The sequence below is a fragment of the Setaria viridis genome, chromosome 4 (assembly GCF_005286985.2).
Source record: "Setaria viridis chromosome 4, Setaria_viridis_v4.0, whole genome shotgun sequence".
NCBI lineage: Eukaryota > Viridiplantae > Streptophyta > Magnoliopsida > Poales > Poaceae > Setaria > Setaria viridis.
Window position 1 is genome coordinate 1,904,595 of NC_048266.2, and position 18,909 is coordinate 1,923,503.

The 18,909-nt window shown below is 50.9% G+C and overlaps 4 protein-coding genes across 7 annotated transcripts; 2 read left to right on the forward strand and 2 right to left on the reverse strand.

Annotated features, from left to right (window-relative positions):
• Positions 1-73: 73 nt before the first annotated feature.
• Positions 74-3,652, reverse strand: LOC117851611 (pentatricopeptide repeat-containing protein At4g13650). Of its 4 annotated transcripts, none has more exons than XM_072293015.1 (3): positions 1,643-3,652; positions 1,506-1,560; positions 74-1,266 (listed from the first exon to the last, which is right to left on the reverse strand). In XM_072293015.1, the coding sequence occupies exon 1, from the start codon at positions 3,585-3,587 to the stop codon at positions 1,725-1,727; it is 1,863 nt and encodes a 620-aa protein (XP_072149116.1). In that variant the 5' UTR covers positions 3,588-3,652; the 3' UTR covers positions 74-1,266; positions 1,506-1,560; positions 1,643-1,724. The 4 variants fall into 4 exon arrangements, with proteins under 4 accessions (XP_072149116.1, XP_072149115.1, XP_072149114.1 ...); XM_072293014.1 differs by having other exon boundaries at positions 74-976; positions 1,052-1,266; positions 1,506-3,649; XM_072293013.1 differs by having other exon boundaries at positions 74-613; positions 713-1,266; positions 1,506-3,649.
• Positions 3,653-3,813: 161 nt separating this feature from the next.
• Positions 3,814-8,250, forward strand: LOC117851612 (RNA demethylase ALKBH9B). The gene is made up of 6 exons (XM_034733459.2): positions 3,814-4,151; positions 4,256-4,762; positions 6,190-6,275; positions 6,362-6,672; positions 7,127-7,198; positions 7,283-8,250. The coding sequence occupies exons 1-6, from the start codon at positions 3,947-3,949 to the stop codon at positions 7,950-7,952; spliced, it is 1,851 nt and encodes a 616-aa protein (XP_034589350.1). The 5' UTR covers positions 3,814-3,946; the 3' UTR covers positions 7,953-8,250.
• Positions 8,251-8,292: 42 nt separating this feature from the next.
• Positions 8,293-9,589, forward strand: LOC117851614 (probable CCR4-associated factor 1 homolog 11). The gene has a single exon (XM_034733461.2). The coding sequence runs from the start codon at positions 8,543-8,545 to the stop codon at positions 9,476-9,478; it is 936 nt and encodes a 311-aa protein (XP_034589352.1). The 5' UTR covers positions 8,293-8,542; the 3' UTR covers positions 9,479-9,589.
• Positions 9,590-9,854: 265 nt separating this feature from the next.
• LOC117851613 (probable methyltransferase At1g29790) lies at positions 9,855-12,204 on the reverse strand. Its single transcript, XM_034733460.2, has 2 exons — positions 10,982-12,204; positions 9,855-10,307 (listed from the first exon to the last, which is right to left on the reverse strand). Exon 1 carries the CDS (start codon positions 12,181-12,183, stop codon positions 11,026-11,028), a length of 1,158 nt encoding a protein of 385 aa, XP_034589351.1. The 5' UTR covers positions 12,184-12,204; the 3' UTR covers positions 9,855-10,307; positions 10,982-11,025.
• Positions 12,205-18,909: the final 6,705 nt, after the last annotated feature.

Sequence of the window (18,909 nt, forward strand, 5' to 3'; positions counted from 1 at the left end):
TGAACAAGTGGTCCACTAATGGGCTTGAAGGCCATGTTTGGGCCTAAATGAAGGTAAAGAAAGGCCTTTTCGGTTAAACAATTAAAACAACTCCAAACGAGAGTTCTCTTAAAAAAACTTGAAATGAGAGTGGCCAACAAATACCTATTACAACTCAGTTCAGAGCCTTCCAGGTTAGATTTTGCTACTTAAAACCCCAGAAATAATCATACAACCCGCAGCACAGACCAACTCACACAGTTCAGAACCGAAAGGACCTCCATTTTTGGCCTGCGTGCAGCAGCAAAAAAGCTTCGTCATCTCTAAATTGGAGCACATCCAGTTTTGCCCGCCTCCTTGAGCGCAAGCAGATCCATCCTCTTGCAGCAGGTGGCCAGCAAGCACCAGCCTCCTTCCACTGTATCATCTCCGGCCTCCGGACCTGAAGTTCCGGGTCCAAGGAAAGCTCTGCCCCCAGCGGGACATTCCCGAACCTTAAGAATCGCCAGGTTCCTGATCAGCTCAGTCCATCTGGCATCGGCAGAAGTTCTGGGCGTGCACCCAGGCTCTTTGATGGGCGATGCTTGCTTCGAGGGATTCCAGGTGCCGGGTGGGACAACAACACCCTCCAGTTCTTCAACCCCATGCAGAATTTACAATTACAAGCAGGTACACACCATCTAAGACAGGCACTTGATAAGTTGATATACACTATCACCAATGAAACACGCACCTTGCACAAAGTATTTGTTCATGCATAGTGTGTTGTAGTAGCATTCTGTCCCCAGCACATGCGTTGAAGAACCAGCAACAGAGCAAACATACCCATACCCATTTCTATTATTCTGGCACATCAAATCACCTTTTCCTCCTGAACACCAAGGCTAGTGCTCCGGAACTCTCTGGTCCATGTTTGAGACTTGCAAGTTCTCACCTGATAAAGGTTGCCATTTTCGGAAGTTATTGCCAGTACTGAGTTCACTGCTACCACAGAGATCTGCAGGAAAGCTTTTAGTTATTGCCAGTACTGAGCTCACTGCTACCACAGAGATCTGCAGGAAAGCTTTCGGACCTTCGGGTGTCTCCAAACTTGTTTTGACAACTGAAACCTGAGAATGAAGGCTTGGTAGACATGGTATGATGGTGCTCTAACTACTAAGAAAAGCACCTTAGCAGCTTAATACTCCTAAGCAACCTGTTTCCAAGGACTTTACAGCAAAGATGAGTCTGAGATCGAAATCCATGGATAAGGCTGAAGAAAAGTTTCTTGGAGGACAATCAGACAACCTGCAGGAGAGCACCAGTGTTAAACAATAAATCAAGAATTAACTTGACTGCCACCGCTAAATACTTCTATTCTTGTAAGATAATTGTACTGTTAATCTAAATCAAAATAGTAAAAGTTCATTCGCCAAACTAGTGCGAGAAGTGCAAAAACTACAAATTAAAAAATCAAAATAATAGAACAGGCAAAAGTAAAAATTTAATTTGTTAGCAGTGAAACTTAAGTTAGGAAGAACCATAACCTGATTGGCAAAGTTAACAAAGCAAATGTGATCCAGAACCGAGGAGTCAAGATTCCTGCAAATTGGCACTACTACTTAGTGACAGGACAGCCACTTTAGCCATATGTGTAACACCATGGCATGGACAGCAAACATACTCTAGAAGGTTGGATTGAATGATGGAGGTTACTTTGTTTGACTGACTCCTTGCGGTTCAAATGAAAATACTTCAGATTGTAACTAAATAGCCACTACCTCCTCATCAAAAAGCATATTGTCAGTGGGAACAGTTCCAACAATCCTCATCATGTGATGGATATCTTGCACCAAACCGTTGATCAACTCAGATTCACTATGGGACTTATCACGTGATACAAATATATGAACCTTATTTGCCACCTCAATCCAACTGCATCCTGGTTGTTTCTTAAGTCCTCGGTTGTTCATCTCTGACCTAATTTGTGCTGCTTCTTTCCACTTACCAGCAGAAGCATAGATGTTAGACAGGAGAGTATAGGTGCCAGCATTATCAGGTTCTGCTTCTAAAAGACTTCTAGCGGCCAAATTGCCAATGCTCACATTTCCATGTGCATTACACCCACCTAGAAGGGCACTCCAGACAGAACCTGATGCAGGCTTAATCTTAAGACAGTGAATTAACCTTTTAGCATCATCAAGCCGTCCTGCTCGACTACAAAGATCAATCAAACTAGTATAATGTTCATCACGCACTGCAACTGACCTATCTTTAACCATGGATTCAAAGATCTTAAGCCCATCATCAACCAAACCAGAGTGGCTACATGCTGAGAGCAACACCACATAGGTAACATCATTAGGCTTATATCCATTTCCTTGCATCTTATCATACAAGCGTATAGCTTCTAAGGCAACACCATGATGCGCATATGCCGCAATAATTCCATTCCAAGAGATCAAGTCCTTCTCCCTAGAAACATCAAACAACTTTCTTGCCAATCCAATTTCACCACACTTGGAATATACATTCATCAGGGCAGACTCGACAAAAGTATCAAACTGAAATGCTGTTTTGCATATCATTTGATGCACCTGCTGCCCTTCACAAAGCGCCGCAAGATTGCTGCATGCATCAAGAGCACCTAAAAATGTCACTTTATTTGGTGTGACACCTTCGGTAAGCATGCCATTAAATAACCCCAGTGCCAGTTCACTCTGCATGCCTTGCAAATAACCTTTCATCATGGTGGTCCAAGTGACAACATTCCTTTCAGGCGTCTTATCAAAGAGCTCACGTGCCCTCTTCAGATCTTTGTTCTGGATGAAACCGTTAATCATAATGTTCCAAGAAGCAGTATCCCTCCTGTTCATCTTCATGAACAAATCCAGCGCTTCATCAATCCTGTGGTTACCTATGTACCCAGAGATCATGGCATTCCAAGAAACTACATTCCTGTTGGGCATGGCATCAAACAACACTCGAGCCTCATCAACATTACCGTACCGTGCAATGCCGGTAACCATAGTTGTATAAGCCATCACATCCCTACCTGGCATTCTCTGAAACAGCTTGCGCGCTTCATCCACTCTCCCTGCCCGCACCAACGCGGCCAGCAGAATGTTCCATGAGCCGGCATCCCTCACCGGCATGCGATCGAACAGCGTGCAGGCATCGTCCACACGTCCCGCCGCGACGTACGCCTCCAGCATCGTGTTCCAGGAGACGACGTTCCGCTCCGGCATCCGCTCGAACAGCGCCTCGGCCTCCTCGACGCGGCGGGCGCGCGCGTACCCGGAGAGGAGCGCCGTCCAGGTAACCACGTTCCGGCGCGCGTCCGGGTGGTCGAACAGCGCCCGCGCGTCCCGCAGCATCCCCCGCCGCGCGTACGCCGACACCATCGCCGTCCAGGCCACCACGTCCCGGTCGGGCGTTCCCTCGAACAGCCTGCGCGCGTCCCACACGCGCCCCTCCGCGGCCAGCTCCGCGATGCAGCGGCTCGGGTCCTCCACGCGCTCGAGCCCCACGGCAGCCGCGGAGGCGCTCGCGCCGCCGTAAGAGGCGCAGGTGGCGAGCCGGAGCCGCGGCGAGGAGCGGAGCCGCCGCAGCGCCGCCGAAGCTACCATACCTTCTTCCCGTGGGCTGTGGCCGACGAAGCGACACTGCCAGTTTCCAAGCCGTCAGCCCGTCACATCCGTTACCTTCTTTCCGTCAAAGCTTTAGATCTGACCGTCTATCCAGCGGCCGACGGCTAGGATTGCTTGTCCCACCAACCAGAGCCCGACGCGGCCACCGAGGCCGTTGCTCTGTACAGCAAAAACGCTAGGCTATCTAAACGGAAGCGCACCCGAAACCTTCCCGAAAGGCCAAGGCGTCGTCGAATCGAATCGAAATCGAAGCCAGCGAGGCGGCGGCGAAGTGGGGATTGGCGGCGGGGGCCCACGCGTCAGAGAAAGAGAGGGGGAGTTCTCCGGCGGGCGGGGCGATGGCCATGGCGTCCTCCTCCTCCGGTGGCGGCGGCGGCGACGGCGACGGCGCCGACCCGATGGCGCTCGTGCAGGGGTACACGCCCGAGGAGCTCGCCATCGCGGGGGAGTTCCTCACCACCTGGCTCCCTTTCCTCTCCGCGAGCCTCTGCCCCTCCTGCGTCTCGTCGCTCCGCGGCCGCGTCGACTCCCTGCTCCCGCGAGGTAACCGCCGGCCGGTGCGGCCCGGCTTCTGTGTGGCCGTACACTTGTGCTACTAGGGTTTCTTGGTTAGTTCTTGTGCCTGACGCCCAGCCAACCCCGCGCAGACGAGGAATCGCCGCCGACGCCGACGCTCCGGATCGATCAGATTGAGCCGTCGGGGTGGGACTCGGATCCCGCGCCTCAGCAGCATCCGCCTGTCGAGCCCACCGGATGGGACTCGGATCCGCCCCCGCCGCCGCCGGCGCAGCAGCAGCCGGCGCCGGCGCCGGCGGAAAAGCCGAGGATGTCGTGGGCGGACATGGCGCAGGAGGACGAGCTCGCCGCTGCGGCGGAGGAGGACGCGGCGGCCACAGCGGCCGACGACGGGGAGGAGGGGGGCGAGGTTGGGAGGCCCAAGGTGCAGCTGACAAGGGAGCAGCGGGAACAGAGGAGGTTCAAGAACGTGGTGCGGAAGAAGGATTTCATCTGCCTCGAGAGAGTTAATGGCCGCCTCGTCAACATCCTTGCGGGCCTTGAGCTTCATTCTGGGGTGTTCAGCTCAGCTGAGCAGCGGCGCATTGTCGAGTGCGTGTATGACCTCCAGGAGAGAGGCAGGCGTGGGGAGCTCGGAGGTGAGTCTCACTCATTGATTCCTATATTAGGCCGCGATGTGTTTTGCTGCAGAAATTGAGGATCAAAGTCACTGAATTTTCATAATGACTAGGCATTGGAGAAATGTTTGGATAAATTAGCTCAGGGCTGGTGACAATTCAATTCAAAGTGCACAATTATACGTTACCATATGAGGTCAACTCTATAGTGCCAGAACTATCCCCTCAAGTATGACTATTATCGAAAAGCCTAGCTGATAATAATGTAGAACATCATTTCTCTCAGCAAATGCCACCTATATATTAGTTTTATTGCACACATTAGCATGGTTTTTGAGGTGCTGTGGCATCCGTTGCCATTGGACCGCTTGGCGACAAGGTGTAATTAGTACCTTTTCCATGTCCTGTCATCCTGTGGCATTGGGAATACACCTGGACATGAGTCTACTACACCAGTGTTTACCTGTTTCTATAAACTGTAAGCCTTACCATTTTAGCATTACTAATTCTGCATGATTTAGTATTGTCCACACATTTTTCTGGTTTCCTTATTTATGTGCCTGTAGATCAATTGTATTTATTCACATCAGCATCCAAGCAAACAAACATGCACACCTTACTGTATTTCTTCCAGCCCTGGATCCAAGTCTTACAGGACTGCAGTATATTAGTAGTGAAGTGGGCTGTCCTCGACTTTGGTTCAGACAAATCCTTGAATGCACTTTGTTCTTCATAGTATTTCAGAAAAAAGAGATCTTTTGTTGAAATCTTACAGAAATTAATTATGTAGAATGGAATATCCACAGTCGTCCTATCCTGCAGCAGGATTCCTGCTTCTCTTATTGTGGGCTGATTGCACATGCCATATTTTATTGTAACTGATTCTGTGGATCGCCGAGGCCTTTTAACATATAAAATATTGCGCAAACTTAAGCCTTTATATTACTACAGTGCTAGACTGCGTATAATACCATAAGGTCGAGATGACTTTCGTGACTCCATGCATTCACCATGAACAGGCATGTAATCACTGCTTGACTTTGCATTGCAAGCTTTGAGAAGTTGATTGTGCAAACTTCTCAGTGACATGTCAAGCTAGTGGATGTTATAAATTCCTCCTTAACTTAATCAGATTATATTGATTTCAGTTTCTCCTTTGTGGGGCTGGATGGTGTCTTAATTGAATCAATAAAATTTTATCAAATGATTGCTATTTCAACTTGATTAACATTTTAGGTGAAAGCATAAATGGAAAGTAAATAAATTATGCAATTTTAGGACTGTTATACTTCCTATATCTCAAACTGTATAATAGTATTAGTGTATTACGCTTTGTTTGCCATATAGTATTGTTGTAGATTGTATCAAACTGTTAAGTTGCAGTTGTTTGTTTGCCATATTTAGCTTTCTATTTTGTGTGTCTGAATCCCTACGTTTCCTCATGCCAGATCGCACATACACTGAACCCCAAAAATGGATGCGTGGTAAAGGCCGGGTAACAATCCAATTTGGATGCTGTTACAATTATGCTACGGTACTTTCCTCTGAGAATTCCATCATCTTGTAAATTACATGTAACATTGTTGGACATCTGTAATCTAAACGAAATATTCATGGCAGGACAAGAATGGAAATCCACCAGGCATTATACGAACCATTGTTTCTGATCCAATGCCTGATCTCTTTAAGACTATGATTAAGAGACTGGTGCGATGGCAAGTTCTGCCAACAACTTGTGTACCGGACAGCTGCATTGTAAATATATATGAACCTGCCGATTGCATCCCACCACATATTGATAGCCATGATTTTGTTCGGCCATTTTGTACCGTTTCTTTCCTCAGCGAATGCAACATTCTTTTTGGATCCAACCTGAGAGTTTCTGCCCCTGGAGAATTCACTGGTTCAGTTGCGATCCCTCTCCCTGTCGGGTACATATCTTGCCATGTTCTTTCCTTCTGCTAATTGATTTCTTATTATGGCAATTGCACTTTGTTATTGTTATATACTATTTGGATAGCTTGAAAATTGATTTTATTCCTTGTCATTTCAAAGTTGTGAATATATATGATTTTGAACTGTTTAGTAGCTCATTTGACTTCTGTAAATGACTTCTTGCTGCATGGTACAGTTTTTCCTGCTAAGGTTTGTTTTCTAATGATTAGTTATTGCATATCTTGTTTTTGCTGCAGATTGCTGCAAAGATCTATTTTTAACAGTTCATTTTTGCTTACCTTGTTTCCATAGTTATATCTTTAATTTTACATTATTTGCGAAGTTGTATCTTTGTTTTATAGTGGTACAGTTCGTAAATGTAGTATTTATTAATCATAAGGCCATCAGTTTAACTGTGGGGTTCTTCTTACTAAATATGAACATTCACAGGTCTGTGCTTGTCCTGAATGGCAATGGCGCTGATGTAGCAAAGCATTGTGTTCCTGCAGTCCCGACCAAAAGGTAGCGCTTATCTGTTGTATTGTTTTTCAGAACTTATTGAACTGTCATATTCAAAATCTGATGCATTTACTTTCTAAAACACAGGATATCCATTACCTTCAGAAAAATGGACCCAGCAAAGCGTCCATTCAAGTTTAAAGATGATCCAGAACTGCTTAACCTTACACCTCTAGGGACAGTTGTGCAAGAAGCTGGCAGATCATCAGATGAAGGCAAGGGCAAGCTACCTGACGTCCAAATAACAAACCTGAGCAAAGTATCCAGAGGCAAGAGGTCTAAAGGAAGAACATCTGCTGGGAAAATTGGAAGCGGCATTCTTGGAGAGCAACCTCCTGGGCATGAGCAAGCCCCTGCAGTAGAAGTTCTGTCACTGCAAAGTCTTCATGGCCAGCGTCCTGTCTCTGCCTCAAGTTCTGAGAGAGAAAGTTACTCTGGTGGTAGATCAAGGGAACCTAGATATCAAACTAATGCTCTTGGCATGCAGCCTCGGGTGGATAATATCAGAGAGTGGCCACGCCGGTTGGCACAAGATAGGCGGCATGGCAATGGCGTGAGTTCGAGTGAAGATGGTGCGGAATCTGGGGAAAGGAGACCACGGGTGGAGCATCGGCAGATCTCGTTGATAAACAGAACAATAAACGATGACATAGATTCGCTCTCAATCTCAAGCCGTGAATCAGGGGACCAGCCTCGTGCGAGCGTCCGGACCTTGTATAACAAGCCAAGGAGGACCAGAGTAAGCCTGGATGATTGAGCCATGCTCTTTCATGCCCGCGAACGGAATCTTTTTGTGGAAAGAAGCCCTGGACATCTGAAAGGGTATCTAATCTGTATATTTCATTGGGTGCTATGAAAGCACCAAAGAGATAGCGTAGAGCCTCTCGTGGTAGACGTGTATTGAATGGACTAGGGACGAGGGTTTGTTGCACGATAATCAGGCTCCTCTTCTGTAGATAGAGAATCTTTTCGGGATGTTGTAATTTTGACTGGTGCATTGTGATTGATGACTGCTCAATAATTTGATCGAATCCTAGCTGAACTCGAGACATGAATCTTGCGTGTTTTTTGCCTGTGCCGTTGGTGATGGTCGCAGGTTGGAAACCCTAGACGAGTCCGGTTGTTCATCGGGCCGCGGTGGTTTGTGGTTTCACCGGAGATTCAGAGGGGGAGAAGAAAGCAGGGTTGGAGCCGAGTTCGGAGTCCGAGTTCTGGTCCGCTTCGGCAATCCGAGGTCGGCACGCCCCGTATCGTGCGCCGCCGCCACCATAAAACCAGGACGCGGCCACGATCCATCCAACCCCACGAAGCGAACTTGACGAGCCGTAACCGCCGAGCCACGAGACGATGCCCTCCCGCGACGGCGGCCCTGCCGTCATGCGCCCCCATCACCCGCCGCCGCGCAGCTTCGTGCACGTCGTGCCCGAGTACCACCACCCCACCCCCACCCCCACCGCCATGTTGCCCTACGCGCAGAATCCCGCGCACCTGCTGTTCCCGAGCGCCGCCGCCAAGGCCGAGGTGCGCGACGTGTGGGCCGGGAACCTCGAGGAGGAGCTCAGCGCCATCGCGACGGTGCTGCCCTACTACCCCTGCGTGACCGTGGACACGGAGTTCCCCGGCGCCGTGCACGACGACCCGGCCACGCCGCGCTACCTCCGTGGCCCGCGCGAGAGCTACGCGCTGGTGAAGCGCAACGTCGACGACCTCAAGCTGCTCCAGGTCGGCATCGCGCTGTCGGGCGCCGCCGGCCGCTTCCCCGTCGCGTGGCAGTTCAACATCCGGGGCTTCAACCCCGCGGTGGACCCGCACGCCCCGGCCTCCGTCGCCATGCTCCGCGCCCAGGGCATGGACCTCGCCGCGCTGCGCGAGTTCGGCATCCGCCCCGCCGACTTCGCCGACGGCTTCTACCGCTGCGGCCTCGTCGGCTCCGGGCACCTCACCTGGGCCGCGTTCGCGGGCGCCTACGACTTCGCCTACCTCGCCAAGGCGCTCATCGGAGGCCGCCCGCTGCCGGAGACGCTCGGCGGGTTCCACGCCCTGGTGCAGCAGCTCTTCGGGCCCAAGGTGCTCGACGCCAAGCACCTCGCCAAGTGCTGCGGCGTCCGAGGCGGGCTGAAGCAGGTGGCGGCGGCGCTCGGAGTCGAGCGCGCCGCCGGCCGCGCGCACTGCGCCGGCTCCGACAGCTTGCTCACCGCCGACGTGCTCCTGGCGATGCTCGATCGCTTCTTCAGGAACAGCAGCGTGCTCTCGCACGCCGGCACCATCGTAGACTTGGCATAGCTTGTACCTTGTTGCCGTAATCTTATTAGTGTAGTTTGTACTGCAGGCGTGCAGTGTTCAGCTGCTAAGTTGTACAAATTACTGTCATTAGGAAGTTAGCCTTTGATTAAAGACTTAAAAGGGGTTGCTTTTCTTTCTTTGCTCTGCATGTTGATTGTATGCTTTTTTATCGACTCTCAATAACTAGAGCAACTGATGATTCAGTAATAGGCACAGGTCGATGACCTGAACAATTTTTACAAGTACTGTCAGACAGTATTGCCTAGAGCATTACAGAAACATCAGTCTGCATTACAAACCGGCCAGCATAACATGCACCTGATCCTCGAGTGTCTATTTGCACGAGGAGAAAAAAAATTACAGCAGAGAAGCAATGTATAACGAAACCTGATAGATTTCTCTTTCAACATATTGAGCTCTATGTTCTGTGAAATTTGCCATAAGAAACAGAGTACAATTTTTCTCTCAGTGCTACAGAAGACTTCCATATTGATCCTAAAAGAAACAGTGATTACAGAGTCTATTTCACGAGCTTAATGTGTTTAAGCACACTGCCATTGTAGATTACCAGGTGCAGTGTGCAAACAATTTCACAACACCACATAATCCTATAACACGCATTCAGTTATCCACATATATATCTACCAATTCAACAAGTATACCACTAAAAGTAGAAGCAGTAGCTATATACTATAATCAAAACTTGGGTTGTTCCATGCATGCTTCTTCTGGAATTAAACAATTGGATAAGAGTAAGCTACCCAACTGAGTTTGCACATGGCAGATCTTTAACCCCATCTTCAAAACTTCATGTTCCATCTAGAACCCACTGAAAACAAGTCATATGATGGACAGGATTGTCAGGAGAAAACAACGGAATCTAATTATGTTTGAACTTTTGCAAACTGTACAGTATTTTCTTAACAAAAACTGTAATAATCAAGCATGAGCATCTGGAGATGGACAGTTCTAGGAGTGTTTTCCCCCTTAAAAAAAGGTTCTTTTATTGTTTCCCAGTTTTAACAGATCAAAGGTTCTAGTTGGCTAGCAGCCTAGCACTAGATAAAAAACAAAAGAAACCTATGTAGATCCTCAATTATGCAAAAGACCAAGTCCATTTGCTATTCGAAATAAGCTCCAAAACACACTATAGGCTAAACTGACACAAAAATAATAGCTTCGGATAGGCAAACAGAAGATAACACAAATAAATAACTGAAAGAGACCCCTTTACTTTCCTTTTCTGTTCGGAATAGGAATTACACATCATTGGACTACTTTGCAGTCCCTCAGTTGAGCAACAAATCCTACCTCATATGTTTCCCACCTAACAGCAGCCTATATTACATTACATGATAACAAAAGTTGAACAATTGTACTCCTTTCACTTTATTTTAAGTTGCTATCTGAACAAACAATAGAATCAACCTAATCCACGGCATCTATTCGGCATGCTCATTTCTCAAGTCAAATCCCCTGAACAATCAGAAGGTACATTCATACCTCAGATCAAGAAGAAAACAAATAATCCATCCATCCATTCGATTTCAACCCCGTGCCGGCTTTTGCAAAACCGCAGAGAGATACATTGCCGTCTTTGTGCTCCCTGTGCCAGCCTTCTCTCCTGTAACCCACTTCAGCTTCTTGTAACCAAACCTGCCAATGAGCCTCACAACCACCTTCATCCGTTCCTCGCTGTGGCACATGTAGCTGTCAACCCAGAGCAGCCCACCGACGCGCAGCACCCTGTCGACATCGAACATGAAGAATTCCAGTGCCTCCTCCGTCCCCGCCTGCCCCAGCGCCGGCGCCCCGCCTTCGTCCAACGCGGTGGTCCCGACGTGCACGAGGTCGAACACCCCGTCGTAGAAGGGGAACCGGTGCGCCGGCGAGAGCAGCAGCGGGAACAGGCCCCTCGCCGCCACGAACTCGTTCATGGGCTTCCCGGCGTTGTCGAGCACGGTGGTGACGACGGTCACCCCGCGCTCCCTCATCCGGGCGGCGAAGTTGGCGGCGCCGCCGGCGACGTCGAAGCCGATCCGGATCTTAGTGGAGGCGGCGCCGCCGAGCCGCAGGACGTCGTCGATGAGGAACTCGTGGTCGTGGCGCGGTTTCACCCAGCGGCGGCTGTCGACGCCCATGTTGGAGGAAGGGAGCGGCGCGCGGGGACCCCGGGAGAGGCACCGGCGGCGGGGCAGCGGCTCGCAGCCCTTGGAGAGGAGGCGGTGCGGCAGGGTGGCGTTGCGCGGGCAGACACCGCGCGGCTCGTAGGAGGCGAAGGCCGACAGGAGCGCGAGCGTGGACGGGGAGCGGAAGCAGGCGTGCGCGACGGAGGCCGGCATGTGGGTGAGCCCCGTGCGCGCGTCGCGGCCGAGCGGGAGCACGTGCGGGGAGAGGAAGAGGAGCAGCTCCGGGGGCAGGGCGGCGCCGTCCGCCGCCGCGCGGTGCGGGACGAGGTGGGTGGCGTCGATCTCCCGCGCGATGGCGGCCACCTGCATGGAGATGGCGGAGGCGGAGAGGTTGGCGGTGGCGGCGGCGGGAAGGGGGTGGGCGCGCGGGGAGAGGAAGGCGAGGAGCGCGAGGAGGTTGGTGGAGAGGAGGGAGAGGAGGACGAGGAGGTTGAGCAGCGCGGGGGAGCAGAGGCAAGCCAAGCCGCGCCGCCCGCCGCGCCGGGAGGACGCCACGTTCAGGGACACCGACCCCATGGCGCGGCGTCCAACGCTGCGCCGGCCGCGCGGGCCGGGGTGGGGCGGGGAGGCAAAACGCCGCCGGATTCGGACACGCGGGGGCAGAGGGAGGGCCCCGGACTGCGCCGGCGCGGCGGGCGGGCTGGGATCTCGGCCTCGGGGTCGGGGGCCGAGGGGGTTCGGGCTCGCCGCCTGCGCGCCGCCGGCCCGCGTTGGTTTTTTGCTCGGGGAGTGGAGAGCTTGAGCAGGGAGTGTCAAGCGTGCGAGCTGGGGATTGCGACAGTGAAGGTGGTGTGAAAGCTAGGCTTGTCGGTTCTCGGATGGCGAGGCTGCGGCCCATAATCCCGTGCCCAACATCCGGTTCAGCAGAACGATTTAGGGCTCGTTGGGTACGATCCAAATTCTCGTAGAAATGATTCAGTTCCGGATTCTCGCGTGAAACGTTTTCTAGGAGAAACAGAATCACATGTTGGAGTTGTTTGGCTGTCTGCCTAGATTCAATGCTGAAATGTTGAGAATACGGTGGAATAGACCAATATACCCTTAGACATCTGATTTCTTTTCTTCTGAGTAATAACAAGGGGAAATAAAAATATAGAAAAATATTAGCGGTATTAATAAATCCATGGATCCTTTGATGGCCATCTAAAATATTACTGGTGTCATAATAAACTCATAATACATGCTTGGCCGCGTGAACATGTGAGATAAGACCAGTGGCATGGCAGACCCATAGGGGAGGTACGTAAGCAGGAACTGGAATCGCTGCGAAACTGAGTTATTGCCGTTTCGCGTGCCAACGAAGGAAATAAGACTGCGTTTGGCGCCGGTTCTGGTGATTCGCATGAGAAACGGAACCGATTCTGTCCGCCAAACGTGCCCGTAGTTTAATCAGCTATTTCATACGGTCTCATCCACGGTATCCATAAGGCTAGCCTCGGCAGTTTCATTGCACAGTCTGCATAGTTATCGAGACTGAAAACTAGGTAACTCTATCAGTTGAGTATCATGAGGATAAAACTCCTATCACATATGATGAACTCCTTCTCTCTCCTTATAAATACCTTGCTAAGTCAGCAAAATTGATGATGTGGCATGGAAATTAATACTATGAAACTCTCCATAACACTCCCACTAAGACTAGCCTAAGTAGTGTTAATCTTGCTAAATCATCAAGACATCAGCTCTAAAAACTACACACCCAACCCATGATTTGTTGATGTGGGACCATAATAAATTTTCTCTTCTCTCTCCGCGTGGGACATTGTAAAAGTGGTTTTGTGTGGAACACACCGCACAAATCAATATTGTCTTGGACCCATCTTAAAAACGCAGCTTGGTCTATAACATACACACCCAATAAAATAATCATTTTCGGTTTAGAGAAGGTGTACAAAGTCTATTTTACCCTTCAGGCCCACATGGCATATTCTTCTTCCTCTCCTCAATCTTTATCCATTCTTCCCCTCTGCTGGCCTCTCTCTCCTCTCTCTGTGCGCACGCTCTCCGTCCGTGCGTGATGCTCTGCTTTTCTCTTGTTGGCACGTAGTCGGGCTATCAGCTCCGTCGGGGCTGTCTCCTGCGGCACTGAGATTAAGAAAAAAGAAAGAGAGGATGAGAACTTCTACCAACAAGCAAATCGTACGTTGACGAGTACCTACATGGTTCCGTGACAAAAAAAAATTTCATCTTTGATGTGGACATGTTGGCTTTCTCGGTGACAAGGAATTCAAATATTTCATGAATTATTCAATGTCATTGCGATTGCTTACCAGGGCTGGAGATATTTCCGAGTTTCCGACTGTTGATGGGCATCGGTGGACGCAGTGACGATGCCGGCAGCAGCGTCCGACGCGAGTCGGCCTGGTGCCTGTCATCGAGGAGGTGCTGGCTCATGGGGATCTCGTTGCAGCTGAAGCGGAAGCCCAGGTCCGCGCAGGCCATAAGCTCCTCGAGGTTGCGATCGTGAGGCACTGAGGCTCCTAGAGCGCAGGACGGGCCTAAGGAAGAAGATAACAGGTGGGTCCGAGGGCAAAATGATCTTTTTACACCTCCGCTCAACTAAAAATAATTATTTTACTCAGTTGAATTTGTTGCAGATCAAACCGCGCTCTCACAGTGTCTTGAACACAATCGAATTTTACAATGCGTTCCACACAAATACATGCGAAATGGTGGAGAGTTAGGACTAGCCTAAACTTAAACTTAGGATTCCTGAGTCAGATTCTATATTCGTAGGGCTTGGATTTTCTTTCGGTAGTTTCTGTATAACCGTCAATTTTATACATTTATACATTGTTCTTATATGATTCCACTACTTTTTATATAGGAAAAAAAAACCATCTCCCATTCTACTTTATAGATGTTCTTTCGGAAAACCATAACCATAATGTTATTCAAATTCCGTAAGACATGCAGCCGGACTTTGTAGGTTTAATTTGATAAGTGCCATTAAGCAACACAGATGTACGCGTGTCTACATGTCAAATCCTTGTGGAGATTTAGAAAAATTCAAACCGTTGCTGAGAAGGTTTGTATAGTTTTTTTTTGACGGTCAACAGGGGAAAAGGCTCCCCCACTTGATTTTTCATTGCATCTTCGCCAGCAAATGGCGGATAATAGGGTTACAGCATGTTTTGGGGTTGGGAGGTATTGTGTTGTGTGCTCTAGCTGTGATTACATGGGATTGAGAATCATACACCAGGTCTCAACTACGTGTGCATCTGGATGTGAGAGCCGCGAGGCCCAGAGCCGTGGGGTCCTGTCCATCGAACACGACGCTGTTCCGGTGCTTCCATATGTGCCAGCAGCAGCAGAGGAAGAGGAACACCGTTCGGTGCAGCTGGGGGAGAGTGGACGGTAGTGGCGTGTTCCAGAGCTCCTTGACCTGAGCTCCGTCCAGGCTTGTGGCGCCGATGCGCCTCCAGAAGGCCGAGGCAGTAGGGCAGGTAAAGATGATATGGTCGGCCGTCTCATCGTGGTGGCCGCACAGTTCGCAAGACGCATCCTGGACGATGTTCTTCTTCCTCAGGTTGTGGCGGCATTGTATCCGTTCCTGGACGAGCAGCCAGACGAAGAATTGGACGCGCGGTGGGGCGCGGTTCCTCCAGATGAACTTGGCGAACGGGCACGGCTCCGTCGCTGCAGCGGCCTTTAGGGTGCGGAATCGCAGCGATGTCTTCAGCTGTCCTTTCGCGTTCTGTAGCGGGCAGTGCCGGATGTTGTCGCCGTCGCCCAGCCGGGCGTGTTCCAGGAGCTGATCAATTTTTTCACGGTCAGCAGCCCCTGTACGGGTGAGCCTTGGCTGGAGGAAGGCGTCGATGTTTCCTTGTAGCGCATCTCTCACAGAGACACTTGGATGGGTGGCGTGGCTGTGGAGTGCAGGCAGGCTTTCTGTTAGGGGTCCCGTGGCGAGCCAAGAATCTTCCCAGAAGGACGTGCTGGCACCGTCTCGGACTTGAACGGTGGTCATGGTGCGGTAGGCCGGGAGCAATGCACGCAAGGACGCCCAGTGACTGCCCACGACGTCGCCCTCCAGTGTGATCATGTTGATGTGCCGGCGCACCCATTGTGCCCACGCCGAGCTCGCCGGATTGAACAGCCGATGCAGCAGCTTGAGAAGGACGCACTGGTTCTGGACGCCCAAATCCTTTAGGCCAAGGCCACCTTGCTCGCGCGGCACACAGACATTTTCCCAAGCTACCAGGCACTGCGCTCCGCTTGCCTTCTCATCCCCAGTCCACAGAAATGTTCTGCGTTTCGCGTCGAGTGCCTCCAGGGCCCCTTTTGGGAGCTCCATAGTGCACATAGCATATATCAGAAGGTTGCCCAGGACGGCATCCGCAAGCACCGCTCGCCCCATGGTGTTCAGCAGGGCTGCTTTCCATCCGGCTAAATACTTGTCCGCGCGGCTGATCGTTGGTAGGAGCGCGGTTAGCCGCACCTTATCATGTGACAGTGGCAGCCCGAGATAGGATTGAGGAAAACTGTCTTCTTTGCACTGGAGAGTGGAGAGGCAGTGAGTACCGTGGGGTCGACGTGCATTGGCACAACCGTGCTCTTGCTGGTTGATCTTGGGTCCTGTCGCCGTGGCGAAGGAGTCCAAAAGAGCGCGCAGGCGATCCACTGATTCTGTGTCTGCTCTCACCACGATCAGCGTATCATCGGCGTACTGCAGCACTGGGCAGGGTTCACCAGGTGACAGTGGGTGTGCAACTCCACCGTCTGCTTGTATCAGTCGTTGCAGCACATCAGCCACGAGCAGGAAGAGGTAGGGTGAAAGGGGATCCCCTGCCGTAGCCCTCGCCGGCAGGGGAACCATGGACCGGGGCATCCATTCACTAGTATGGCGGACCTTGAGGTGTGCAGCAAGTTGTGGATCCATGAACACCATTGTTCCGGGAATCCTCTGGCTCGCAGGACATCCTGTAGCTGCTCCAGTTCACTGTGTCGAATGCCTTGGCGAGTTTGAAGACGAAAGTTGGTGCCCGGCGTTTGTGGCTGCACTGTATGATCTCCAGGGTGTGAATGAATGCTTTTGATATGCAGCCGTCAGCGCCAAGGGAACGAGTTCCCCGATAAGGCACTTAGAAGGTACTTACAAGCAGGGTCCGCCTGCTTAAAAGGGGCTTCCCTCTTTGAGAAGCCCAAATAAGAAGGTAGGTTTGGGAACCCGAGGCTAAGGAAGGATCATGAAAATATCGCGCTTGCTTGGCGAGACCCACAAATGATCCACATAGCAAGAATAGGACGCACCTGGTGAGGCCTCCCGGAAAGGCCCCCGGAGGCCCCTGGGAAGGCTCCCTTTGAGGCGAAGCAAGCGGTAGCGTATCCTGACGGGGGAAGGGAACGGCAGTCGAGGCAAGCCGTTAGTAGGCGCCCTGTCCCCGTAAAAACATCATAATCACGGTTGATGGGACGCTCCTGAGAGCCTCTGGGACCAATGGTCTCACCCGTCCCGTCCCGTAGGCGGCTGGCACCGCCCAAGAGCGCCCTACCACGCTCCCGGCCACCCTCTGCCAAGGAGGTGGGCCCACATTGAGGACCTAGGAGGTGGCAACTGGCCTCCTGGGGACTCTGTCAGAAGGGTAGACCCTGCACTAGGGACCCGGGAAACGGCGAAGGGCTCCCGGGAAGGTCCCTGGAAGCTTCCCGGGACGGTGGGTCCGAGCTGAGAGAAGCAAGGATTACCAAAGTAAGATGGTAAAATGTAAGATTGACATATAGAGAACTTGGACGGGATGCTCCGACGCTGTGTGGATCAAGGCAAAAGGCAAAGTAGCGTCAGGGCAAATGGATGGCGCGTCAGAGGAACTGTAGCAAGGAGGGTGGCCATTGGGCCGCCGCGTTCACACACACAATGTAAAGGGATGGATTGGGATGCAAGGCTCATCCCAACCAGTCCCCCATGGGCCTAGCCTATAAAAGACTGGCTCTTGTACAAACAAGACAAACAACTCTAGCAACACAATACACAGGACGTAAGGTGTTAAGCTTTCGAGCGGTCTGAACCTGTCTAAAAACTTTCTTAGCAAAATAATATACTAATTCCCATAAACGCCTCTCGAACCCCTACGCACGAACTAACCCCAGGCCGTATCTCTAAAAGGGGGTCCCATCGGATCCCTGCTCTCGGTGCTTGACCACCATCAGCAGCGCCCTTGTAGGAACCCCGTCTGGTTGACGATCAATGCAGGGAGCTGTCTCTGAAGGCGTGTGGTGAGCATCTTCGACGCAATCTTGACATCACAGTTCTGCAGACATATGGGTCTGAACGCGCCCACCACTATTGCTCCAGGTACCTTCGGCAGGAGGACAACATAGGCGCGGTTGACCCTTTCCAAAGGTTTGTATAGTAATGTCCCTTCTACTTCATCCAAGTTTTAAAAAGTATAAGTATTAAGATACGATTGTTTACCATTACAATTAGGAATTGTCATCTCTATTGTAATTGTGGTAGTATGAAAGAAGGTACTCCCTTCATTCTAAATTGTAGGTTGTTTTGGCTTTTCTGATGTTTGCATGTATCTAAACATACAATATATTTAGTATGCCTAACAAAAACTACGCACCTAGAAAAGCTAAAACAACCTACAATTTGGAACGGAGGGAGCAGTCCACGAGGGTTTCATTAGCTAGTATTTTGATGAAGACAAGAGTTAAATGATTCTTGATCTTAATAAAATCAAGGTAAGTACGAAGAGCGAAGTTGCAAAGGAATGGTTGTTTACGGCTTCGTGATAGTCAAATATATGGTCATGAGGGACATGGTTTCACGAGCCTTTTACTGCATGGTAGCAAGAGAGCATCATCTCCTCCATATTTGCATATTGGATGACTGCAAATGAGTTGCTGACAGGATGAGCCTTGTATATGCTAGCAGCTAAATTGTGAAAAGAGAGACGATGAATCAATATCCTACACGATCTTTTGGAACCAAGAGACGCATGTGACGATGTAAATCAGTTTTGTACAATGTTTACCTCCATGCCCAAGGACAAATGCTAGCCTTTCCTCTTTGCTGATGAGAGCAGGAGAAGTCACGCTCTCGCCGACCCAGGATTTACCGTCGCTGGCATGCGGCAAACTGACCGCCGCCGGTGCGCGTTTCACCCAGCCGCCGGCCGAGCGTTCACGTGACCAACTGACCCGTGACCACCCTGACACCGACCGGTCGGACAACGTCTTGGCTGGGCTTCGCTGGGCCGATCGCGCGCGCACGCTTTTCCCTCACAGAACCCCCCG